The 27,484-nt window shown below is 35.4% G+C and overlaps 1 protein-coding gene across 2 annotated transcripts in view; it reads right to left on the bottom strand.

Moving 5' to 3' along the window:
• Positions 1–27,484, bottom strand: part of LOC136027228 (5-hydroxytryptamine receptor 2A-like) — a 167,072-nt gene that overhangs the window by 12,693 nt on the left and 126,895 nt on the right. For both annotated transcript variants that reach the window (XM_065704284.1, XM_065704283.1), the window contains exon 5: positions 5,865–6,195. In XM_065704284.1, coding sequence (XP_065560356.1) covers positions 5,865–6,195 — 331 coding nt within the window. The remainder of the gene's footprint in view (positions 1–5,864; positions 6,196–27,484) is intronic.

Below are 27,484 nucleotides of genomic sequence, written 5' to 3'. Positions count from 1 at the left end.
TTATTTCATGGTTTAATGCGAATTACTTGGTCTTGAATGTTGGTAAGTCAAATTTTTCAATTTTTTCTCGAATTGGTATAGCTTTCTCTCAGCTTACACACCTTCAGGTGTCACAGGGCTCCTTGTGTAGACCAGAGAATCGGATGGTCTGGTTTCTTGGTATCCTACTTGATGAGAAAATTCCTTTAGAAACCATATAGCCATGATTAGGATTAAGGTCTCACAGAGTTTGTGTATCATTCGAAAACTTAGACACACATTTCCTGGATCTATTCTGAAACTTCTTTTTTTCTGTCTTGTCCAGTCACATGTTTCTTTTTGCCCCATTGTATGGATGTCTACTTTTCTGTCTACGCTGCGGTCAATTTCTGTCATGTATAAAAAGAACGGCATCTGTTTATGGACACCAACCGTTCCTCACCAACACCGCTCTTAAGTCCACGGTTAATTTACATTATTTCTTGTGCTTCTTTTGCCTTTCATCAGCTTCACGGCAATCTTCCAAAATCTCTCCAAAAACTCCTATGTTTATTTTGAACTTAGCTCCATATAGCGTTCATTCTTCGAATGATATCTACATTTCGGCTACCCCTACTATTCGATCATATTTCAATCCCCTCATTGCTTTTCAACAGGTCTGAAATTCACTTCCTTCCTCAGGACAAAGATGCCACTTGTTTAAGACTTTTAAAAGGCTTCTTAAGAATCACTTAATAAAGAATAAAATAGAATAACATTTTTTTCCTCCGAGGAGTTGATGTCCCCTGTGTTCTGTTCATGGTGTGTGGTTGTCTTCTCTGCGCCTGACTACCAGGCCTCTGGTATATTCTCTACGTTTTTTTTCTTTTTTTTCATTTTTTTATAGTTGTTGCTTATATTGTATCTCCCTTATATGTATTGCTTATATTGTAGTTGTTGCTTGTATTTTTTTTATCCCCCTTGTATTCCTGGCCATGGAGCCTTTCCAGACAAATTATGTGTATTGTAATAAGTGTATTGTAATTCAATTTTGAATTGTATTTTGCATTCTCTTGTAGTTAATAATAACCCCCCCCCCATCTCTCTCTCTCTCTCTATAAAATAATAATAATAATAATAATAATAATAATAATAATAATAATAATAATAATAATAATAATACATCGTACCCACATCACTCCTGATTTAGCCAGAGCTACTGTACTGCCTATCAAAAACTAAAGTAAATTTCTTTAGTTTGTCTTGCCTAAATTGGAAAAAGGTTTTTTTAAGGTTTATCCTCAATATTTTGAAACTTGAAAAATGCAAAAGAAAATTAAAAAAAGTTATTTCTGATGAAATTGGAGAGCAATTTGGAAACTTAAAACGATGAAAAATTACAGTTTTGGGATTTATGCAACATATTACTGAAAGGCCGCTTCTAACAAACTGGCTCATAATATCTCCCTATATTTTTTAAGTTCTGAAAAACCACCGCTTCACTGAAAACATAGCTTTCTTAAGTTTATTACATAGTTGAAACTGCATCGTAAAATTTTTTGATATCCTAGCCAGTAAAAGACTAGTGAGAGCTTAATGAATAATTTGTTTATTTTCTGTAGACCAATTCTATTCTTATTTTGTTGTGGTCTACCAGATATAGCATATAAATCTTGTACGGTATAGTATACCGGATAAACACGTTAAAGTGATCAGACGTATGTACGAGAATAATATTGCTGTGATTAAGGTAGGAAATGAGGTTAGTAGCTGGTTTAATATTAGATCAGGAGTTAAGCGGGGTTGTGTTCTATCCCCATTTATATTTATCATTTTTATGGAGAGTGTTCTAAGGAGCACAAAAAAGGCAATGGGTGGACACATAATCAATTCAGGAAGTAAATCTCCCCTAGACTTAGACTTTGTTGATGGTTTTTAGCATCTGAGATGGAAATGTAAGAATAAAGAGTGAATATTTGAAGCTTTTGAAAGTTCAGGGTGCAAGAATAGTTTTGAAAATTAATGCTAAGACCACGGTCTCTCAAAGTCTAGGAATAAGTGAAGGTGATGAAGTGGTGTTGGGCTACGAGAAAATCAATCAAGTGACAGCTTCACTTACCTAGGTAAGTGAATTAGAAGTACTAAGGCTATTAGAAGTACCCGAGATGAAAATCTGAGATTAAAATGTTAGAAGAAAAAATGAATATTTTGAGGCTTGGAAGGTTCAGGTTACAAGGACAGTTTTGAAAATTAATGTTGAGTCTACTGCGTCTAATAGTCTAGGAATAATTGAAGATGGAGAGGTGATGTTTTATGACGAGAAAATAAATCAAGTGGATAGCTTCACTTACCTGGGTATTATTAGTAAAGATGATGGGTGCAGTAAAGCTATGAAAAGCAGCTGAGATGAAAATGTTAGAAAAAAGAATGAATATTTAGAGGTTTTGAATGCTCAGGGAGCAAGAATAGTTTTGAAAATTAATGCTAAGACTACTGCGTCTCATTGTCCAGGAATAAGTAAAGGTGAAGAGATGATGTTGGGTAACGAGAAAATCGATAAAGTGCACAGCTTCACTTATCTGGGTAGTATTATTAGAAAAGTTGACGGGTGTAGTAAAGCTATTGAAAATAGGATAGACCAGGGTATTGCTTTCAAAGTTGAAGGAAAAAATAGGAAGATCAGTCTTCAAACGAAGATTATAATATTGGAAACTGCAGTAATGATAATGGCCGAGTATGGTTCTGGAGTTCGGTTGCTCCGAAGGACGGAGGAGAATTTGCTAGATGTTTTACAGGGAGATTGTCTATGGCTAGTTTTGGGTACCCGATTAAGTGATCGTACTTCAAACAGTAAACTGCAGGGGAAAATGTGGTTTAATCCTAAAACCATGGGCCATAATGATACAAGGGTTGAGATGGCAAGGACATGTTTTACGGATGGAAGCTGACAGATTAAGATTACCAAAGGCCATCCTTGTCGGCCAGCTGCCTAAAACCAAACTAAAAGCAGGTAATCCCCGGAAGGGCTAGGGGGATGTCGAAGGAAGGATTTAAGGGAAAGGTAAAACTATTGGGAGGGAGTAAAGAGAGAGGCTTTGAAAAGATTGGGATGGAGGACGAACGTGCAAAGTTGTGCTGGCCTCAGGCAGCTTAGAGCTGCAGTGAATTGCTAGTAGTCGTAGTAGCTTAAGGACCTAAGCCTCTGTACAGAAGTTGTCAGGAATTTCTAGTTTGATGTTCTAATTCTCACCCATATAGGAAAAACGTTAAGGCTTTTCCCTTTTCCTAGGATTGTTTCAATTTTCTTATGTTACTAGTTTTTACAGGCTACTTTAACTTAATGACTATGGCATATTTGGAGTTCACATAGCACTCAAAATTAATTGGATATATGCATTTTCATCTAAATTAGGTTATTTTTTTCTCGGTTGTCATTGATATTGGTCACTGTTTCATAACCGTACATCACCTGGAATGGTTCAATAGATGACATTATCATCTTTATGTCTAATCATGCAGACTAGTCAAGCATTAGTAATTTTGTTTTCTGATTGATAGGGATATGTTTTATTTAGAATATCTTTTTTCTACATGAAAACGTGAGATATCAGTTATAATGGCTGATCTCTGCCTTTTCATAAGGAGCTTTCAGGTTTAAAAGGCTTTTTCTTAGATTCGTAGAAATTCATCCATGCACAGGAAAGATTAGAATTTCTATCTTCTTTATCGGAATACTCCGACACTTCTTTGGGGAATAATAATCATACTTTGGTATTCCCTATACAATTGAAGATTGCGGAAGAGAAACTATGAGTAATCCCCAGTGGCAAAGCTACATGATAATTATTTTTGATGGAAAAAAAAGAAAAAGAAAACAGACTAGGGTCAAAGCCTCTCTGGGAGTTAAATAGAGGGTCTATGTTTTCTTGATTTTTTCTCCATATACAAAAGAAGAATCTGTAACACAAAAAGAGCTATTTTAAAGGAGCTGGATGTATACAAATTTTGAAACATCTATTTATCAAAATAAAATGGCTTAGGATTAGTGATGGTGATGGATGGGACACAACTAAAGTGAAAGCGATTGTAAAATTCGGTGATTTTGGTGCAAAATTTCCCCCCAACGTAAAGTTGCAACGACTTGAGTTTAGTTTATCTTCTCCTCTGAACAGGGGTGTCGTTTGGGAGAGAGGCAGTTGCATCACCATAATTTGGAAAAAAAATATTATAGAGCCCATGCCCCTTGACTATCTGGATATGGACTCCTCTTGCTTCCCCCTCCAAATAAAATACTGGAGACTCACTAGCAAAATTCTCATACCATTACATTATAAAAATGTCTATTTATTGAACTTTCAGTCATTTCTAGTCTAGCGGTATCCCAGCCCCCGCCCCTTTTCGTCCCAAATTCCCGGCTATGGACCCGTGCTAGACACTAAATTGATTGATTTTTTTGTTTTGCTTTTATTGTTTACTTATTTGGAGAATATTAAAGTTTATCCCGTCTTTTGAACAAAATAATAAAATAACTAAATAATAAGGATGGGGATGGCTGCAGTTAAATTACCAGCTTCCAATCTATCTGCATCTCAAACTCCCTCCTAATACCTGGAAACAGTCGTAGACTACATAAAAAAGTCCTATAGTTATTTTGTTGATTGGTACTTAATTTATATAAACTGACAATCCTTCTACGAAAACAAACGAAAGGACGGAGCAGAGAAAAGAACAACAAGGAATATAAAAAAAAATAAGAAAACAAAATCATATTTAAAACAACGACGACTTTAGTAAATTACAGGCTAGCACAAGGATATAAAAAGAAAAGAAATATCTATAATAAAAATAAATCAAATAAGAATTATTAGCCATTCATGACAAACAGTTTTCTTTTGAGGTTTTTCAATCAGTTTCGAAACTGCGTTTTTTCCTCAGTACCAGAACACATGTGAAGCATGTCATACACTTTAGAATTTCTGTGGGTTCTCAATACTACACCTAAATGGAGTAAATTTATATTATTTCTGCCTGACCATGAAATATAGTAGAGAGATTAAAATAAAATGGGCTAATTTCATAGTACCAAAAAGACCTAAATAGATATTGTTTTTACTTTTTGAATGCTACAATATGAGTGATTTCACATACTAGGGCTTTTTTTTATTAGACATTTATTAATGAATGGTTTCATGCAATAAATGCCTATAGAAAATTAAATTAGAGGCAGGTACTAAATTCTGTTTTTATGTTTGACATTCAAGGTAACATGAGGGAGATATTTAAGTCTTTTTCCTTTTTAAAAGATTATATTAAGAAGGGAATTCTCAATTACCGGTGCAAATTTTCCTGAAGGTTGACACCCGAAAAGTTGAAATTCCATCTCAGACTTAACTTTCCTTTTATGCCAGCAGTTCTATGTTTCCTGGAAAGCCATAAGCCATAGTATGGAGCATACTTAGACTTATGGAGCTTACTATGGAGCTTACTTAGAAGTTGTCAAAAGGCTTAGAAATAGAGTAGAGTTTACTCATTTTATGTTTTCTCATTTGTAAACAAGTATCTTCAGCTGATTAAATTTTTCAGCTAAATCAAAAAGTGCAAATTTCCCACTCTAAGCGATTAGATTTACGGTTAGCAGGATTATATAAACCTAGTTAAAGGGACTTGTCGAATTAAAATCTTTTCCTAAAAGGTTTTAGCATCAAAAAAAAAAAAAAATTCAAATACGGTTTGCAGTCCTAAGCAGACAACTTGCTCTTTGCAAGGTTAGCCGAAGATAAATGGACGACTTTGAACCGAGAATAAGTATTATTGGCTACCGAGATAATGTTAAGCTTTACCATTTCTTCAATACTATTCAATTGGGAGGGAATTTCCAAGAAATTGTGATAGTGAAAATACCTTACCTTTCACTAGTGACTGTGTAAGATGATCATTTTCAATCTTTAAGTTTCCTGTTGATGTTTCTTTTTCACTTTGATTAGTGGTATCTAGAGCAGTTTCTACAATTTCTGCTTTATTTCCACTGTTTGCGTCGTTAGTAGGGTGTGCGTCACTATGTCCCTCAGATATTTGGACACAATCAAATTTTTTTTTTATTTTTTGAGCGCCAGTTTTTCGCCTAATCCTCAGTCGTGCAATTTTGAATATTTGCCAGTAGAGCACTAAAATAACAGCAAGAGGTACGTAAAAGGTTGCACAAGTTGCAACAACTTGATAGGCTATATCTTGGCTAACCTGGAAGAAGGAAAGAACAAAATTCTCTTTGCTCCTGAAGACCTTATTTCTTAAAGAAAAGCACAAAAAAGGTATAAAAAACATAATCATTACAACGCTGTCAGATATGATTAAACTTATCGGTTTCATACAAAAATTGAACGAATAAGCGCATCATATCAAACAGCATATTACACTTTCTATTAGTTCAATATGGTTAAGAAAACATTTACAGGAACTTTTCAGGGGGGTATTAGAACAAATTACAAAAAAAATGGAAGTAGTGTGAAGAGTATGGAGAATTTTGAAGAATGTACATTTTGATAGGGAAAAAGGGCATTAGGACCCTTCTGCTTACACTCCTTAATGGCTGTACTTTAAACTTCTATCAAGGAAGGGGAGCTAAAATCCAAAATCCAGGTTTGCAGTAGTAGCTAGCAACCTAGTATGAGGCAACCACGTCCCTTAGTAAAAACTACAGTAATTTTGTTTTGGAGAAGAGAGTTCATTCTTTTATGGTATAGTTTTTGCATCCTTATAGACAAAGAAATAATTGTCAAATCAAGCAAAAAAATTGCAATCTCGATTAAACGACGCAAAATTTTTATGAAACAGCTTTTGACTATTTCTCTTGTCCAAAAGAAAAACTAGCCTTTACAAAATGAAAGACCGGGTTTTTCCTGCAGTATCATGAAAAACTTTTTCATGAATCAAAATTTTGAAGACTGCGATACTGAGTAAGGAAAAAAAGGACTACTAAAATGAAATGAAAATTCTCTAGAATTAGTGGGTAATACTATTCACTGAGATAGGTTTATATGAAATAAAATCCTTACAGAACATCATATCTAATTAACTACAACCAAATAACATTTATTTTTCGTTTATATAAAAACAAAAAACGACTTATGCGGCATTTTTATGAGTAAAAGTGAAATAAGTTGAAATAATAATTGTTCAACAGCGAAATATATATATATATATATATATATATATATATATATATATATATATATATATATATATATATATATATATATATATATATATATATCAACAGCGATATTGTTCAACAGCGATATATATATATATATATATATATATATATATATATATATATATATATATATATATATATATATATATATATATATATATATATATATATATATAGGTGTAACAAAAATGGACAATGAAATCCATGGTTAGAAAGCAAAGAACATCAATGACTTGCCATTAAAATCATCTAAATAAGTTAGGACTTTAACAAAATTCTGATTTTTCACAGGGTGGTTGCAACATGTGGTGACGTCAAACATCAAGAAAAGGCTCAAATTGTCTGCGATTAGAAAACAAGCAACAATAAGAATTTATGTATGGAAGCCTTCCACGTACCGAGTACCAAGACCCAGTACTAGGTATATATATATATATATATATATATATATATATATATATATATATATATATATATATATATATATATATATATATATTATATATATAGACAGATATATATAGATAGTGCTTGTGATGGGTTTTTATAGGTGGTGGGTTTTCTGGTGGTTGAATTTTCCAGGGGAAATCTTTCAAAGGGAGATTTGACAGAATTCCTATGTGAAATTCTTTTTAGCATGTTTGAATTTCCAGGAAAAAAATTCTATGGAAGGGGGATTTCCGGGGCGAGTGAGAAAATAAATGGAAATTAAAGTCGTTTTCAAATGAAAGAATGCTAAGAATAATTTTTGAGGCTAAATTGTCCGCAAGCAATTTTACGGGGAGGGAGGAATTTTTTTTTTAACAAGGATGAAACTGCCTTGAAGGAATTTGAGGGAGGATTTACGCTGCACAAAATTTCCACGCAGGATTTTTTCGTGACGAGGGTATATTTCATGGAGGGTGCTCCCGATTTACCGGCATTATTTGAAAAACGATCAGAAACTAAATATAAAAAAAACAAGTTTTTTCTTAACTGGAAAAAAGGAGCAACATTAAAACTAACAAGAGCTAAGAGCTCATATGGCACTTGTGACGAGGCGAGAAGAGCTAAGAGCCAAGAGATCATATGGTATGAGCTCTAACAAAATTCTATGAATCAATAGATTGATTTAAAAAGGAAAATAAGAGGCTTAATTCCGGTCAGGATTTAAAATAAGAGCTCTGAGTCACGATGTCCTTCTAAATATCAAAATTCATTAAGATCCGATCACCCACTCGTAAGTTATAAATACCTAATTTTTTCTAATTTTTCCTCTCCCTTTAGCCCCCCAGATGGTCGAATCTGGGAAAACGACTATATCAAGTCAAATTTTGCAGCTCCCTGACACGCCTATCAATTTTCATCGTCCTAGCACGTCCAGAAGCACCAAACTCGCCAAATCACTGAACCCCTCCCCCCAACTCCCCAAAGAGAGCGAATCCAGTACGATTCTGTCAATCCCGTATCAAGGACATTTGTTTATTCTATCCACCAAGCTTCATCCCGATTCCTACACTCCAAATGTTTTTCCAAGATTTTCCCTTCGTACTCCCCCCAATGTCAAACGATCTGGTCGGGATTTGAAATAAGAGCTCTGAGAAATGAATTCCTTCTAAAAATCAAATTTCATTAAGATCCGATCATCTATTCGTAAGATATAAATACCCCAATTTTCACGTTTTCTAAGAATTCCGGTTTCCCCCTCCAACTCCCCCCAACGTCACAGGATCTGGTCGGAATTTAAAATAAGAACTTTAAAGCACAAGATCCTTCTAAATATCAAATTTCATTAAGATCTGGTCACCCTTTCGTAAGTTACAAATACCTCAATTTTTAAAATTACCCCCCCCCCCTCCAATTCCACCGAAGAGAGCAGATCTGGTCCGGTTATGTCAGTCACGTATCTTAGACAGGTTCTTATTCTTCTCATCCAGTTTCATCCTGACCTCACCGCTTTAAGTATTTTCTAAGATTTCCGCCCCCCAACTGCCCCCCCCCCGCAATTACGCTTGATCCGGTTGATATTTAAAATAAGAGATCTGAGTCACGAGGTCCTTCTAAATATGAAGTTTCATGAAGATCCGATCACTCCTTCGTAAGTTAAAAATACGTCATTTTTTCTTTTTTTCAGAATTACCCCCCCCCCCATAGATCGGATCCGTTCCAATTATGTAAATCACGTATGTAAGACTTCTGCTTATTTTTCCCACCAAGTTTCATCCCGATCCCTCCAATCTAAGCGTTTTCCATGATTTTGGTTCCCCCACCCCAAACTACCCCCAACGTCACCAGATCCAATCAGGATTTAAAATAAGAGCTTTGAGAAACGATATCCTTCTAAATATCAAATTTCATTGAGATCCGATAACCCGTTCGTAAGTTAAAAATACCTCATTTTTTCTAATTTTTCAGAATTAACCCCTCTCCCAACTACCCCGAAGAGAGCGGACCCGTTCCGGTTATGTCAATCATGTATCTAGGACTCGTGATCATTTTTTCCACCAAGTTTCATCCAGATCCCTTCAGGGATCTAAGTGTTTTTCGAGTTTTAGGTTTCCCCCTCCCAACTCCCCCCCCAATGTCACCAGATCCGGTCGGGATTTAAAATAAGAGCTGTAAGACACGATATCCTTCTAAACATCAAATTTCATTCAGATCCGATCACCCGTTCGTAAGTTAAAAATACTATATTTTTTCTAATTTTTCATAATTACCCCCACCCCCCCCAAACCACCCCAAAGAGAGCGGATCCGTTCTGATTATTTTTATCATGTATCTGGGACTTGTGCTTATTTTTCCCATCAAGTTTCATCCTGATCCCTCAACTCTAAGTGTTTTCCAAGATTTTAGGTTTCCCCCCTCCAACTCTTCCAATGTCATCAGATCCGGTCGGGATTTAAAATAAGAGCTCTGAGACACAATATCATTTCAAACATCAAATTTCATTAAGATTCCATGACCCATTCATAAGTTAAAAATACTTCATTTTTTCTATTTTTTCCGAATTAACAGGCCCCCCACTCCCCCCCCAGATGGTCAAATTGGGAAAACGACTATTTCTAATTTAAGCTGGTCCCGTCCCTGATACGCCTGCCAAATTTCATCGTCTTAGCTTACCTGGAAGTGCCTAAAGTAGCAAAACCGGGACCGACAGACAGACAGACCGACAGAATTGGCGATTGCTATATGTCACTTGGTTAATACCAAGTGCCTTAAAAACAGACAGAGATTTTTCTGCATATGAAGGGTTGTCACCTCCTCAAAAAATTGCTGTTTTTGCTAAAGTTTGGCTGTTTGTTCCAATTTCTTGTGAACAGCTACTGAAACACGAGGGCTGTATAGTTAGAATAGAAAGCTTTTCTTAAAATTGCTAACACCTTTAGCGTAAACAGCAAGGTATTAAGAAGGGCAACTCTTCATTTACGGAATCAATCTGCCAAAGTTAATATGCATTTTTTTTTCTTATTTTTCATTTGCGGCGAGCCAAATTCGAACCTGCATTAGTTGAAAAGTGTTCAGAAATAAAAAAAACAAACTATTTTTTTAACTGAAAGTAAGGAGGGACATCAATATTTAAAACAAACAGAAATTATTCTGTATATGAATGAGGCTGTCTTCTCCTAAACACCTCGCTCTTTACGCTAAATTTTCACTCTTTGTCATAACTCTACTTTTTAACGCAATAAAAAAAAGTTAGCGTAAAAAGTGAAGCGTTAAGGAGAGGACAGCCCCTTTCAAGTAACCTACAGAATAATTTTTGTTCGTTTTAAGTTTTAATGCCGCTCCTTACTTTCAGTAAAACAAAAATTTGTTTTTTATTTAATTCCTAGAAAAGTCAAAAGGCTGAGTTGTTATGCTTTGGAAAATCGAAAGTACCCTAACGTAAAATAAAATACCATAAAGTGTGCAAAATTACCCGTTGGTTTTAGATATGTTCCAGAGTAGAAAAACACAGGCAAGTAATAATTTGTGTTTCAAATCGGTATATGATATTAGGGACTATTCTCTGGGTCAATGAGACCTTGGGTTTTGTTAGAAAAGGAAGAGCGTTTGGGGCTGCAAAATTGAGAAAATTGTTCTTTTCTCTGATTAGTTGGAAACTTGAACTTGTATTTTCCTCGGCCAATGGTACTCTAACCTACAAAAAAAATTTGGCTGAGGTGCGCGCCCTCCGAAAGCGAACCATAAAAAGGTGAAACCCTCTTTTTTTCTAACTAAACGCTAAGAAATCATATGTCTGAGACCTTGGGCCAAGGGTGCTCCAATACTAATAAATAAAATCTAAATTAAAGATTGGTGCACCCAGAAAAAAGGACCCCGAAAAGGGCCAACAATTTTTCAAGGGGGCTTGGAATTTTCATCCCTAAGTTTTTGTTCCAAGGGGAGCCTAGTGAACCATCAAAATTAGTTTGGATATAGGCTGCTAAAAATACGATACTAAAAGGGCTAATTACCTATTTTAAGGTCGGCTTGAAACAAATATTTTTCATTGCTCTAGCTAAAGGAAGCCCATTGTTCAAAAAAAAAAAAAAAAAAAAAAAAAATGGCTCTTCCAAAAAAGATTTCCACAAAATATCCAAAGAAATTTTTTCAAACAGTTTGAATATCACATCCATGTATCTGTGAGCCGAGGGAGACCAAATGCTCAACGGAACATTTACTTTTTAGGCAGAGGATACCAAAAAAAGGAGTTCAATAATGAGGAAAAGTGTAAACTACCTTGCATCCTTCCAATGGTCAACGGAAAGTAAAAAGTTTTCCAGGTGGTTGTTTGAAAGAGAGGTTTCTATTATACAAAAACGTATAGCATCAGTATCAATAACCACCCGATAAAGTAAAAACTCGTCCGAAGGGGTGGCAAAAAACTAGAATAGTGAAAGATAGAACAAAAAATAAAACAGCTAATAAAAGTTGCGCATCCTAACAAGGACCATAAACCTAACAACTAAACAATTTCAATTTTACTATTGTAATCATACCCCAAAAGGCAATAACTATTTATTTACAGCCCCCCCCCTCCAAAACAAGCAACCAAAATTCAAGCTCACTAAGAAGGATTTCTCTTTCTGCTCTCTTAAAAATATATACTAATGTTTTTAATATTCTGATCAATATGGTTTAAACTCTAACCCCTATGAAACACAGAAAATGTCGACCGGGTTGAAACCACCCATGGAGTATTAATCTTTGCAGAAGATTTAGCGTCATAATCGTGGATCTAGGAACTCAAATTTGCTAACCTATCAAAACATGAAAGATTTGTACCATATTGTAGCTTATAAAAAACAAAGCATATATAATTCTCGTAGTCAAGAAGCTGGCAGTATCCTTATTAGCTCATAAACGTTCCAGACCAAATCCTGGTTTGCAGGAAAATCAACAATCGAACAATGTTATTTTATGGAATTCGTAAGGGCCCATACAATGAAAAGAAATGTACCAAGCCAAACGATATTACAACGCATTATATATGGATGGACAAGGGAAAACTATAAGAGGAATAGGTTTCAGTTGCCTGAAAATGGGCCAATAAACTTTTATACGAACGGCTTCAAACTTAAAAATGTAAGTCAAACTCAAAACGAACAGATATTACCACAGGTTAAAGTAGGACAATCGTTTCTTTAACCCTTTAAGTCCGGATGTCCTTTTAAAAGGACAAGCATGTTTGATTTTCAATCGGCATACGACATCTCTTATATAATTCAGCAGGTCAAGACGCGTCGAACAAGATGTCGCACAAGGCGGTGGGGCACTCGGTCCAGTTGCTAGGCGAAGATTGGTGAGAGAGGTCCCGAAAGGGATGAAAGGTGGGTATTGATTAAGATATTATTAAAATTAGTAAATGACTTAGTGCAGTTAGGTAGTATTAAATTAGAATTCGATAAGAGGCTAGGATCCAACGGTAGCAATGCTGGTGTATGATCTAGTTTCTGACAAGCTGTCCCTTTGAAATGACATCCGTCCATAAGGGTCAACAACTTGACGGTTATTGCATGAAAGAACATGGAAGGAAAATAATAAGTAAATTTAATATGTTTGAATATGTTTTAACGAACTTATTCCCAAAGTATATTTCCAGACAGGTGACGAGTTTGAGAAGGAAATGAAGAAGTCACGAAGCTTGCGCACTCGGTGAAATCTTGAACCAGGACGAGCCTAAGAAATGTTTATGGAACTACCAGACGAAGACGTTTCCGAGATGTGGATCTTTCAGATTCCGATGATGACGAGAGTGATAGCCAGTATTTACCACCAAACCCCGACGTAACCGACTTCTAAGAGTTAACGCAGCTGGAACCGATGCAAGACAGCCCCCTTCCAATAACTTTCTTAAGTCCCATGATCTTGAAGAACCTGGGCCCTCTACTAGCTCTGGGCCCTCTCTAACAGCTCTGACAGGGTAGCTGGAGATCAGCAATCTTCTGCGAAAAAGGTAAACCAACAAAACAGGGGCGAATACAAGTGGCGTCACAAGGACTTCAATCCTTATACTGAAGGTCAGAAAGTTATGCATGCATATACTCCCCCACCAACAGTGTCCATGTCCCGAGCCGAATAATTTTCTATGTTTTTCTCTGATGAAATGCTTGATGAGATATTGTTAGAGACGAATCGCTATGCAATGATGAAGGAAAACAAATTCATCGATTTCAAAGAGATATACTCTTACCTTTCAATAACTCTCTATATGGGAATAATAAGATTGTCTAGCTACAAGCTCTACTGGGAGAAGGAACTGAACTATACTCTCGTCTCTGGAAAAATGTCCCGAGACCGTCTCACATTTATTCGAAGGTACTTGCACTTCAATGACAACAGTAAGTGCAAGCCAAAAACAGATCCTGGACATGATCGTTTGTTCAAGGTGAGGCCCATACTTCACCTGCTGCGAGAAAATTTGATGAGAACCGAGCCTCAAAAAAGACACTGTATCGAAGAACAGATAATCCCATTCAAAGAAGATCTATTATGCGGCAGTGTTTCCCAAAGAAGCCGCACAAGTGGGGGTTAAAAGTACTTACTCGAGCTGAAAGTAGTGGGATCATGAACGGCATCAAAATATACCAAGCCCGAGGGACTGCGGAAGCTGGTCCCTTCGGTCTTGGTGGAGATGTTCTTATGAGGCTCTTGAGATCCCTGAAGCCCAAAGCGGGGCAGAAGATATTTTATGACAAATGGCTTTCAAGCGTAGACCTTGTCGTTCATCTGAAGGAGATTGGATATGATTGCGTTGGGGGACTATTTGTCAGAACCGTCTTTCAGGATGCAAACTGATAAAAGAAAAGGAACTGAAACGGTTTGGTCGGGGACACGTCGACTGGAGAGTTGGAAAATCGACAGAAGTTTGCTTGATGCACTGGTACGATAACAAAGCGGTCACGCTTTTGTCGAACTACGTTGCAGTTGAGCCCAAGGATACCTGTAGACGTTGGGACTCCTCCGAGAAGAAATTCGTGGAAATCAAAAGTCCCGCAGTGATCAAAGTGCTTATTGAGCTCTATCGTTAAAACCTGAAGACAAGAAGGTGGTAAATGCGCATATTGTACTAAGTTCTTGACAGTGCAGTAGTCAATGCTTGGCTAATTTATTGTCGTCACTGCTGGCAGTCAAATGACAAACAAATGCCTCTACTGAAGTTCAAAACCTCCATTGCATGCTCTCTCGGATACTCCGACACACCCCGAAGGCACCCTGGTATACCATTATCTCTGGAAGCCGAAGGTACTCCTCTACGAAAAATACCTGAATTCGGAAAAGATCAAAAACGCTGGAAGACAAAAATTCCGTGAAGTAAGTGCCTTGGAATTGCACTGTGCCTTCTTCCCGAGATGAACTGTTTTCTCTCCTACCACTGGAAGTGAACTCCTTTTTATTTTTCTAGTAGTAGTTTTGTCTGATACAAAAATATATGGCATTATTTAAAAAAAGTACTCCACTAAGGACGGATGTCCCTTTAAAAGGACGTGACGGATCTCGAACCCTGAACCAGATACCAACGATGTGACTCCATATTCAATTTCAGTGATTTCTTTTCATCTAGAAACATCCTTCAACTATTTTTTTTCCTATCTATTTCATAGTTCAGTACTTAAAGGGTCTTAAAGGCTCTTCAAATAGATCCTATCTAACTGGCCTACTTACAAAAAGTCCCTCCTGCTCAGAATTTATTTAGTGACAAGTAAGGTTGAAGCAACTAAGCCTTACCTAGATCTCTTCTGTATTTATATTTCATCTTGTCCATTCTATCTTTTAAAACCGTTCCTTTTTTTTATAGTTTCGTAGGCGTAAGCTTTTGTAAATTACAAAAACTCATTTTAGGTGTCCCAAAGAACTTGAAAGTTCCTTCAATGTTTGTTCATCTGATAGAGTCGACTAGAAATGGTTTTAGTAAATGTTGTTTGAATGAGCTTCTGGTTCTTTTTAGTAGCAATGGTATTTCCCAGACTTAAGATAAGATCTTTTCAGATGGGATTATAATCGTCTTCTGAAAATAAATCAATTCATTCTGTTGCAAAATTTATGTTCTGTGATAATAGTGGCATTTTTAAAATTTTGACTTGTTGTTCTAAAATTGTGTGTAACTATAAGGAGGCAATAAGGGCAAATACTGATCCAAACCAAGATAATGAATAATTTTCATGTGCAATAATTAAGCAAAGAAGTTCTAAAGGTCCAAATGTTGGCCAGATATTATGATCCACAGCTTACCATATGCGGTCACTGCAACACAATCATTGCGAAGCCGAAGTTCGAAAGAACTAATCCCAACACGCAAAACCTTTACGCACTACAAACAAAAGTAACTTTTCTGAGAATGAGCAGAATGATGTCTATAAAGCTGATAAGAAAACAAACCATTCGATTGTAAAAAAAAAATAAAAATACTAAGTAAATTAAAATATGTAAAATAATAGTGAACACTAATGCAAAAAAAAAAACAAGAAAAAAAAAACAACAATACTTGATCTACTTAAGCAAATTCACATGGACGAAGATTTAAAATTCGGTTTTTGTCTCGCCAGGACACCTTGATTTTTCGATATTTTCCTGTATTTGATATTTACTGTATGATTCGCCGGCTTTGTTTGCTTTGTTTTTTCTTTTTTTATTCCAAATTTTCCTCTCCAAAATAGGTTTTTGCCTACATACCTGGATACAAAGAACTAACATACAGCCAAGGTGCAACTTCAAGATGACTGTTTCAGGGTGTAGCTATACGAAGGAATTTCTGAGCCTCCATAAAAGAATAGCTTTAATGGAACTCCAGAGGTTTTCAAGAAATATTTAGAATAATGAAAGTGTGCAAAAACTAGCAATTACTCAGTAAAAGACTTCAGCTGTCAATCCGTTGTCGTAAATGTGTCTATCTATATGCGCCCAACATAGGTATAGGTATTTCGAACTAATAGTGAATTTTTGTTGCAAAACTTCACACTACTCAAGCAACGTATTCTGGTTTCCACTTGCTTTAGGTTTAAGTTGATTAAAACTGTTTGCTATCTATTTTTGTTTCTATTCGTTCTAGTGTTCCTTTTTCATTTAGTATTTTGTTTTTCTTTTTAATTTACTTTGGGAAACCCTTCTGTCTAAGTAGTTGGTTATAGCAGCCTGCTGTCCAAGCATTCGTTTCTGAAAGACTAAAAGCAAAATGAGACATGGTAAACGGGCACTGAAATTTGTTTATCTCTTTTTTTCTTCTTTTTTCTATGGTTATATAGCTTGGTTCTGCCCTAGGATGGATGGGTGGTTGATAGACTATCTATGAACGATTGAAAATGACATCATCTTTATACAATAATTAAAAAGGCCTATGTCAGTTTTGCCTCTCACTCAGACTATCTGTCTTGGCTTTGTCTCCAATTAGCCAATGGCTTGATGGCACCTTGATTTTAATTCAAAGACAACGAAAACTTAAAAATTTTGTTATTAGCATACGGAAGTATGGAAGAAAAACAAGAATGCTATTTTGAAAGAAACATTTCAAGTATATTTCGTAGCTAAAACGCACTCGTTATCAGACACTGGAAAAAAAGAGATACCCTTTTTCTTCATCCGGGGATACGCAGATTTGAATACCCATTTAATGGCTATGTTAATCTTGTTTTATAAGATCTAATGGAATTTTCATAGGGTAACATATTTTGATTTGTAGTTTTAAGGCTATACAATACCTTAAAGAATAACCCTATCTTGTTCAATATAAACTTTTTCAGTTTTTCTGGCCAAGATTGGGCAGTCTTGCCATAGTCTGAAGGACCTAGATAAGAGATCCGAATAAATAACCTACTTCCCTAGAAATCTTTGAAAGACTACTTGACTTCTTGCATTTTGTGCTGGAGACAGAGATATTCAGTTTTAAGGAAACCTACATCAGAAACCGTAAATTTTGTTTTTTCGCCCAAATAGAGTAGGATTTTGTTTTTGAAGTTCAGGAAAAGGCAGTTCCAAAAATTTCCAATCACAATTGCTAGAAAAATGATAAAAACCAGCTCAATAGAATTATAATTTGAGTAATTTGGTAACGATTGGAGTTTCATGTGGTGTCACCAACTTTAATTGACAGGCTCACCGTCAGAAAAGACGTTCAAATTCAGTAGTGGTTTAGTCAAATTACACAGTTAAACCACAGATTATCAACAGCTATCGATGATGGCTAGTCCCAAAGGAGAATTTACCAGTAAAACCTTTATCTTAAAGACGGTCAGCCGACGTTAAAGCTCGAAAACTGATTTTCTTAAGGTATTATATCACCTTAAACCCAATCAACTTTTCATGCTTTGTATTATAACATTAAACAAATAGAATCTTTTCTTGAATATGTTGTTTTCAAAACACTATGGGTTAGAGTTTCAGCTTTGACTGACAAGGTTGGCCCTTTAATTAAAATTGTTTTGCAGGTTCGGTTCAGATTAAGCTATTCACGATTCAGTCAATGGAATATGAGCCTTGGGAATTTGTTTTCTTCCATCTTTGTTTAAGTGAATAGGATACATTGGATTAATTTTTAAGTTTGTTTCCTAACACCAAAGGATAGATCGTCTAATGCAGAAAAGTACTGATACTCATATTGCACGATCGGTTAATTATGAATATATTTATCGCTCACTTTTTTGTCAGACATCTATTTTTTATTCCAAAATTTTATGTTTTGAATTGTTCTCTTGCTCAAAAGTTTATTATAAATCTGGAAAGTATACGCTTTTTTTTTATCTAATTGCTAAATCTTTTTCAATGTGTTTTTTTCAAATGGATAATTCTTCAATAAACTTGCATCCCACAGCAGATGCTTTTGATGTTTAAACAAGTCAATATTATTCAAGATACTTTTTCGTATTTTTTGCCAGCATTGGTTCGTTGATATATTCATAATGCTCGAAATATCTCAGGATATAATTACGCATTTACATAACCAAAGCAGTCGTGTCTTGCAGCAGAGATTCATTCACAAAGCGATATTCCCTTGGATAATAATCAGAGTCTGATTGATCACCATGCATGATAAAGTTTCCTAAGTGAATTCATTCCTCCTTTTCCGTGTCTTTAGAGAAAGAAAGAGGTGTTTCCATGCTTAAGAATCAAACAAAATAAGGAATATTTGCATTTGATTAGGCTGAAGAGCGAATAGATCATGAGCGAAAGATAACACTAAAGCTAGATTTGATGCAACGAAAGTTTTATACTGAATCGGATTCTGGAAACATTTTGAAAATTTTATAATCAAACAATTGTGGTAACGAATTGTGGTAAAGAGCGACGCAGCTCAATAGTAACCAAATCTAGCCAAATTTTTATATCAATGGATACATCAAAAGAATTGGTTTATTATGCTGATTCTAAATATCTGAGATTCGTTAAGTTTAGTGTTTCTCATCAAAAGATTCTAGCATGAGAAAATGTGTCTTATTTTTAAAAAGGAGGGAAACAACCACTAAAAATGAAGGAATCGTGCTCAACGAAAATCACATCATGAGATTTAGCGTATCAAAAAACCCTACTGTAGTGGTTTCAAGCTTCTATCTACAAAAAAAAGTTGAATTTTGTATTTTATGCATCATAGATGCGTGTTTATTTTATTTTTGTTTAGTTTTTTTCGTTTACCAGGGGTGATTGCATCAATCCAATGGTCTTATAAGATTGACAGAGGGCTCCTTCAAACGAAAATTAAAACTTCCAGTGCCCTTTTTAAGTAACCAGAAAAATTGGGGGCAGCTACCCCCTCCCCTTCGAGGCCCTTCCTTCAAATTCATCCAAGATAAACTTTGAGGCGGCCATTTTTTCCAGCATACTTCAGAGGTCCAATTACTATGCCTCAACGATGATATGATCCTTTATAGTCCCTGGAGAAAGAGCTACAAGTTACGCAATCATTGTGGCACTAGGGGAATCTCTTCGAACTAATTGTCCTAGAAGATCGATAGAAGCCGCATTCAACAAAAATTGTAAGTTCTAGTGCCCTTTTTAAGTAACCAAAAAGATTAGGGGCAGCTAGCACCCCTAGCCCAAGCCTCCTACCCAGAGGCGAAGCTCCAGCGTTTTTATTCAGGAGGGCAAAGAAGGTCAACATACAGAGAGTCAAGGGGTGTGGGCTATATAATATTTTTTTCAATTTTATTGGGGGGCATCTGCCCCCTTTGCCACCCCCAAACGACGCCACTTCTTCTTCCCAAAATTCTTCCGATATAAATTTTCAGATAGTCATTTTTTAGAATAGCTGTTTGGTCCAATAAATTTGCCTTTAAGGATAAGAAGACCCCCCACATCCCCTTGGAAAACGGTTGTAAGCTGTGAAATTGGCCTATATTGTTCACATACAGTGTTCGTAATTGCTAAGTATGGCTGATAGCCATGTGTTACAGTGTTCGTATGTAAATCGGGAGATTTTCGGTTAAAACTAGCTATTCTCTATTTTTTGGAAAAATTGAAGAACCTAGACATGACTTTTGACATGAAATAATGCACTGGGGTAGGTGGTATTTCCAGAAAAAATTTTCCTAGGAGGGGCATTTCTGAAATGATTTGAAAAAGTCCACGAGTAGGGGCTATTGAGAGCGATAATTGTTATGAAAGTAATTCTAACTTTATAATATGCAAAAAACGTTTTTAGCACATTTAAAGGCACTTTTCTCTTTTGTGTGCAAATATATAGCCCAAATTTTGTCATCGTTGATTCAGTTTATTGGTATACAGTGAAAACAAGAGTGACACATGGCAAAATGCATGGGACATTGGGGGGTTGGGGGTGAAGGAGAGAAAAACGTTGAAGCAGAGACATTGGGGGTGAAAGCTTAAAGCTTTTCTCCAAAATTCATTTAGTTAGTTTAACCTTGACCAATTTTCAACTATGTTATGATAGCATCAGAAAATTAACCAAGTCATGCATGAATATTTTAAAAGCAGTTTATGCAATCAAACAATCCACATATAATGAAAAATATGTCTCTAAATAGAATTTTACTTTCATTGACTGCTAAAAGAGGAAGATAAACGCATAAAAAATTGGGACATTTCAGAAAAAGTCAATTTATGTTATCAGCATATTGAAAAATAATTTTATTTATTACTTGTTTATGGATTACTTTTGCCACAACGCTTTAAAAATCGTCTATCCCTATTTGTTTCATGGATTTCCAGGGATCTGGGGTTATTAAGCGGGTTGGAGTAGTGACAGCAAAAGGCTTCCGACGGCACACATATCCATTATAATCCCGATCCCGACACTTTTTTTTTGTTTTCTAAGAAATTCAGGTGTATGTTACGACATAGGGAATGTTTTCTAAGAGATGCAGGTGTTAATAACATCATAGGGAATGTCTTCTAAACGAAGCATGTGTTAGTTTCTTAAGAAAAACCTTCACGGGCCCCCAGAAAATCCTGTTTTCTTCGATCGCTATGATTAATAACCTAAGGGTGTGGGAAAAACCTCCAGGGTCCGGCAAATGAGGGTTTCTTAGATAGTTATAATTAAAACCCTAAGGATGTAGGGGAAAAACCTTCATGATCCCCACCAAATCAGGATTTCCGAGATTGTTACCTAGTAGAGCTTAGGTGTTATGTGATAGGGTTAGCAAGCTGGGTAATAGGAATTGTTAGAGGGCCAGGAAAAACCTCTTACGTAATAGGTTGTTACGTAATAGGACCTGTTAGAAGATCAGGAAAAAAAAGGGTTTTGTTGACTTTTGAATGTTACGTAAAAGGGTTTGTTTAGTTTTGGTTGTTACGTAGTTTACTTTTGGTTGTTACGTAGTTAAGCGGTGGGGGGGGGGCTGGGGTTATTAATACATTTTTCGTCAAGACGCTCTTTTAAGACATTTCAAGACACCTCAGGACGTTTTTACAAAAGTTTTTTTCAAGGCGTTTTTCTTCATCGATGGAAATGCCCTTTCAAATCCTAATTCGGACAAAAATCATTAGAATATAAAGTTTTCCTGAGAAAAATGTATTGAAAGAAAAACGAAATTTCAAGTAGAAAATAAAATGCCTTGAAAGAAAAAGAACTCCCGAAAAACAGAAACGCCTTGAAAAAAAACGCCCTGAAAGAAAAAGAAATCTCGAAAGAGAAAAAAACGTTTTAAAGTATTATGTGACCACTGATGTGTGTACCGTCATTACGTAACATTCCACTTCAGTGTCCTCCTCAGTTACAAGTTGGGATCCCCACGGGACCTGAAGAGAGAAGTCATGTGTGAATGCATTAGTCTTAACATAAATAGACATTCCCCTATTATATAAGAAATAAGGAAATCATGAAGAAAAATAACTTGAAAAAAAACATCTCAGAACACGTCTTGAAACGTCTTGAAAAATATCTTAAAGAAAAATGTCTTAAGAACGTCTTGGGATGTCTTGAAAAAACGTATTGAAGAATAATGTCTTAACCCCCCCCCCCCCTGCTTTACTAGTGGACTCCAACATTCCCTATTACGTAGCAACAAAAAATAAACAAACCCTTTTACGGAAGAAAACAAAAGTTAACACAAACCCTATTACTTATCAGCTTTTTTCCTGGCAGTCTAACAAGTCCTCTTACGTAACAGCCAAAACTAGACAAACCCTATTACGTAACAGATTTTTCCTGCTTCTCTAACAAGTCCTATTACGTAACATGTAAACCCTATTGCGTAACACCTAAACTCTATTAGTTATTAATCACGGTAATCCTGGTTTGGCAGCGACCTTGAAGGGTTTTTTCCCTACGTCCTTAGGTTTTTAATCATAACGATCAAAGAAATCTTGATTTGGCGGACCCTGAAGGGTTTTCCCCACACCCTTAAGTTTTCTAACCATAACGATCAAAGAAAATAGGATTTGGTGGGGGGCCCGGGAAGGTTTTTTAAAAGAAATCTGGATTTGGCGGGGTCTCATAGGTTTTCTGAAGAATCAAAGAAACTATTAGGTAAAACCGAAGAAATCCTAGAGTAAAGAAGCCCCAAAGGTTCCCCCCATGCTCTTAGGTTTTTAAAGCATAGTAACAATAGAATTACATTCCCTATGACATAACAGACACCTGCATCTGTTAGAAAACATTCCCTATTACGTAAACTTCACTTGCACCTTGAAGTATTTTAAAAAAAAGTGTCGGGATTGGGATCTGAAGGGATATGTGTGTCGTCGGAGGTTTATTGCTGTCACTACAGGTTTTACTAAATCAAGACGAACTATGAACATTTAGATTGTAAAAGGGGTGACGCAGCAACAGTGTTGCTGCCTGGTAGAAAAAATCACTAGATATTAGTGATTTTTAGTGATTTCTTCCAATAATCTAGTGATTTTTGTGCTGATTTAGCGATGTTTTGCATAGCAGTATAAACAATTACTATAAACAGTGATAAATCACTAGGAATTGCAACCCTTATCAGCAAAATCCCAAGAGTAGCTTAGATTATTAAGCTGGACCTAGTGTAAGTTGTGGCGGATTTCGATCTAGCGAGAAGGCACTATGTGTACACTATTGATAGAACTACTACGATTGCTGTAAATAATGACGCTAAAGTCAGTAAGGTGGAACTCTTAGGGAATGTTTAGGAAGAGTTTCAATTAAATGAAAAAATCTATATGCATACAGGTATTCAAAAGGGCATATCAGCAGTATTTTATGCAGCGCAGCGCTATTATAGATAGCAATAATATAGAAACTTTTAAAGAAGCTAATCCGATTTGAAATTAAAGTTCTAGTGCCTTTTTAAGAGTCAAAAATGATCGAGGGCAAGCAGCTTTCAAAGTCCATTAATGGGCCAGAAATATCCAGTCAAAATTTTTAGCTAGCTATTTTGTTCATTGTAGTTGAAGGTCAAGTTGCTATGTCTCTACAGATATTGGGGATATCAACACCCACAGTTGTTCAAATTTTCCCTAAGCTTTAAAACTAAACGTTTCTTTAAACCTAAATAAAAAGGCACTGCGTTTATGCTTGTTTTCAATAAAACATCTCAGCAATATCCCAAGAACGACTAAAGGTATTAAGCTGAAACTTACAGGGCTACTAGTATTCTTATTTTTGCTCTTACAATTTAAATAAATCTAAGGGCCAGATGAAAAGCTTTCCGCTAATAGAGTTCAATATAATTGTTAGATTAAAGTATTATTTTAAGAAACATTAAAATGTGAGTAATAATGGAAAGGAATTTCATAATTTAGTGGAAACTTTACTAGTTTCTATTTCTATCTTACAGAAAAACTAAAAGCAGTGGCGGAAATACTTTGACCCGAAAGAGGATTTTAGGTTTCTCCTAGCCTGTGAAGAGAAGTGAAATTAGGTTGAAACAGGAGTTTCAACTGAATTTACTCCCACCTTCTTTTCAGAAAAATGCAAACTTAGCTGACACATAGGCTTAAGGTGAAAAGTGTCTAAAACCCATAAAAGCAGGCCTATTCTAAATTGTGCTAACCCTATCTTAGAGCATGCACCGTCTTCAAATTTAAATTTTATATGGACAATCAATAAAAAAACTCTATTCACAAAAAAGATTTTCAAAGAAAATAAATAAATCTGTAGAATCATTCTTAGACTCCCTTAAATTTTAGACACTTTTAATGTCGAAATTTTTAAACCAGGCAACTAAACTGAATAAAGGACTACCAGTATGTTCAGTATCTCATGTGCCTAGAGCTGCTAAGTTCCTTACAAAATGATAAAAAGTTAAGAATAAAATTACCACTTTAAGAAAGCTATGATAAATAGACACTTTTAATCATATAATGTTCTATTTTATTAAAAAAAAAGTAACCAGACTCATTAAGCTATTTTCTTACTACCAAATTCTTATTTAAAGTTGCAATAGAACGAATTCAGTTTCAGTATAAAATAGTTCAAATGGAACCGAAAATTTTGAGAAATAAAAATAATGCAGAAAACGAATTTTAAATGGAAAATCAGAAGAAATGCCGCATTAAAAATAATTTTGGCAAGCAAGTCCCTTTCAAGAAAACATGTCATATTACCTTTATTACCAATTCTTCCGGTTTTCTGAGCCAAGCACTAAAGTTCATTTTCTTTGAAATCTAACAAGTCTATGAGAAATGTTGAAAGACACAGAAATGTTTTAGCCAAGATAAATTAAAAAATAAAATTAAAAATGATGCGACAATTTTTTGTCGTTGCAGAGATATTTGCCCCAAAAAATTTACTATGAATCTCTGCAGTTTTTACCTTGTCAACGGTAAAAATTTAGATTTTCAAACAGATGGTAGTAACGAACTATCAGTAAGGAGCGACTCGGCTCAATAGTAACTGATACACTAAAAAATGGAACTTTGTAGTAGATACATGAAAAGAATCAACTTATTATGCAAATTCCAAAAATATGAGACTCATCAAAATTTGGGTTACCCATCAAAAGTTACGAGCCTGAAAATATATGCTGGATTTTCCAAAAATAGGGGAAAGATATCCTAGAATAAATCTTAATGAAAATTTCACCATCAGATTCAGCATATCAGAGAGCCATACTGTAGAAGTTTCAAGCTACTATAAACAAAATGTGAAATTTCGTATTTTTTGCCAGAAGAAAGATCACGGATGCGTGTTTATTTGTTTTCTTTTTTTTCAGGTGTAATCGTATTGAAATAATAGTCCTAGAAGATTGGTAGAGGATGCACTCGAATAAAATCTGAAAGATCTAGTGCCCTTTTTAAGCGACCAAAAATATTGGAGGGAAACTAGTCCCACTCCCTTGCCCCTTTTTTCCCCAAAGCCAGCCAATCGAAATTTTGAGATAGTCATTTTGTTCAGCCTAGTTGAAATTTATATCAACTACACCTTAGGGGTAATGTGCCCATTGGATTCTCCAAATTTTCATTTGGAGAATTTCTATTGGGAGGAAAATTTTGGTAGTTGAATTTTCCAGGGAGAATTTTGCACTGGGTGGATTTGACTGAATTTGAAATTTTTTTAGCATGTTTGGGCTTCTAGGAAAAAAATCTATAGAAGAAGGGATTTCCTGAGTGAGCGAGAAAATAATTGGATATCAGTCTTTTTCAAATGAAAGTATGCTAAGAAAAAGTTATTAGGCTGAATCGTTCGCAAAACGAATTTACTTTAAACGAGGAATGAACTGTCCGGAGGGAATTTTGGGGGAAGGGGGTGTGTATTTTACGTGCGAGGGAATTTTGACAGATGAGTTTTCCTTGAGGGCAGGGGGATTTTTCCTGGATGCTAAGCCAGTTTTACCAGCATTATTAGAAAAACGATTAAAATTTACACAAGAAAACAAGTTTTTTTTTTAAAACTGAAAGTAAGGAGCAGCATTAGAACGCAAAATGTACAGAAAATATTCTGTATGTGAAAGGGTTGCCCCCACCTTAATAGAATACCTTGCTTTTTAAGCTAAATTTTGACCGTTTTCCTCACTTTTTAAGAAAGGATGTGGAAAGGCAAGGACCGTTTAGTTAGAATACGAAACTTCTTTAAAAGTGCTGCGAGGTTTAGCGTAAAGAGCAGGACATCGAGGAGAGGGGCGACCGCTTCATATATGGAAGAACTTCAGTTAATTTTTTCTGTTGTTTAATTCAAATAAGGACAGTAAATTTAAAAAAAAAAGCAAAAAGGTACTACTAAATTTCGGGGGGTCGGAGGGTAAAGGGGAAGGGGGATCAGCAAGATATTGAGAGCTAAGTGAGATGAATTAGATCATAGTGTCAAGACATCCTGAAAAATATGGCATCTAGAGATTTTAGTTGTAGGGGAAGGGGTAGGCTGGCTTAAAAGTTGTCGATGGTCTTGTGACTGCTGTGTGGTTGCTCAATTCCCTAAAAAAAAGTGATACATCGATTATGGGTATCACTGATGGAAGCTCTACCTCTGAAAAAAAAAAAAAAAAAACAGCAAAGAAAAGAATGCAGTCTGTTAAGAAAGACATGCTTTGACCAGATATCTTCATATCTGCTCTTACTTATAACTTTTTCAAGTGATTAAGGCATCCTGCAAAAACTATAATCTCTGTTTATCAACATTAGTTCAGTTAGTTCAGCAACTACAAAATCATTAAGTTTCTTTGGGTTCAAAGTCAATACGAGGATAAAAGAGGATAAATCTAAAAAAAAAATAATTTATTAGTAAAGTAGGATAGCTGATCAAAATGTAAAACCTAGTATCAAAATAAAACGCTTTGATTTTAAAGCAAGAAAATTGATTGAAAGTTAATGCACCCTTTTGTAATTTTGAGTGTCTGTTCACAGAAGGTTCTGAAATGTTCCTTAGACTGATTTTAAATAAAAAAGGTCGCTTTGTTCTATGGTTTAAAATTATAAGTCTAATTTAAAAAACAAATTTCGAATTATGTCCTAGGATTTTTAAATCATTAACCACTGAAAGGAACATATCAAGAAATATGCACGAGGAGGACTCTTTATACCCTCATTATGCCTACATGATGGGTCTTAGGTAGAATAAAGATAAAAATCTGGAATGTGAGGCTAAAATAAGTTGAATCAATTGAAATTAAATCCTCTGTCTTCTTTGTTTGGTAAAAATAAGTCAATCACCTCTAACAAGGACTTAGGCAAAAGGAGGGGCCTTGGGTCCTTTCCAGAAATCTAAAATTTTCCTGAATTATTGGTCATTTTTTATTCAAATTATGAAATAATTGTTATCAATTTATTATCCTGTGCAGGTGCCTGATGGTGTACCCTCGACCCCTATTCCTTAGGATAAAGTGCGACTTTCATTGCTTCGGCTCTACCACAGGAGTAACGTCACAAAAATATGTTGTTTATTTTGTCATAATGCAGCGAGAACCATAGGCAGCGGAATAGCACTCTGGACGCATATTAATAGTAGCTGGAACTCTAAAATAAAGAGCTTTGGTAACAATTTATAAATCTAAAAAATTG

This window comes from Artemia franciscana, chromosome 5, assembly GCF_032884065.1.
Source record: "Artemia franciscana chromosome 5, ASM3288406v1, whole genome shotgun sequence".
NCBI lineage: Eukaryota > Metazoa > Arthropoda > Branchiopoda > Anostraca > Artemiidae > Artemia > Artemia franciscana.
The sequence above is the reverse complement of the archived record's forward strand: the minus strand, read 5'-3'. Positions and strand labels throughout refer to the sequence as shown.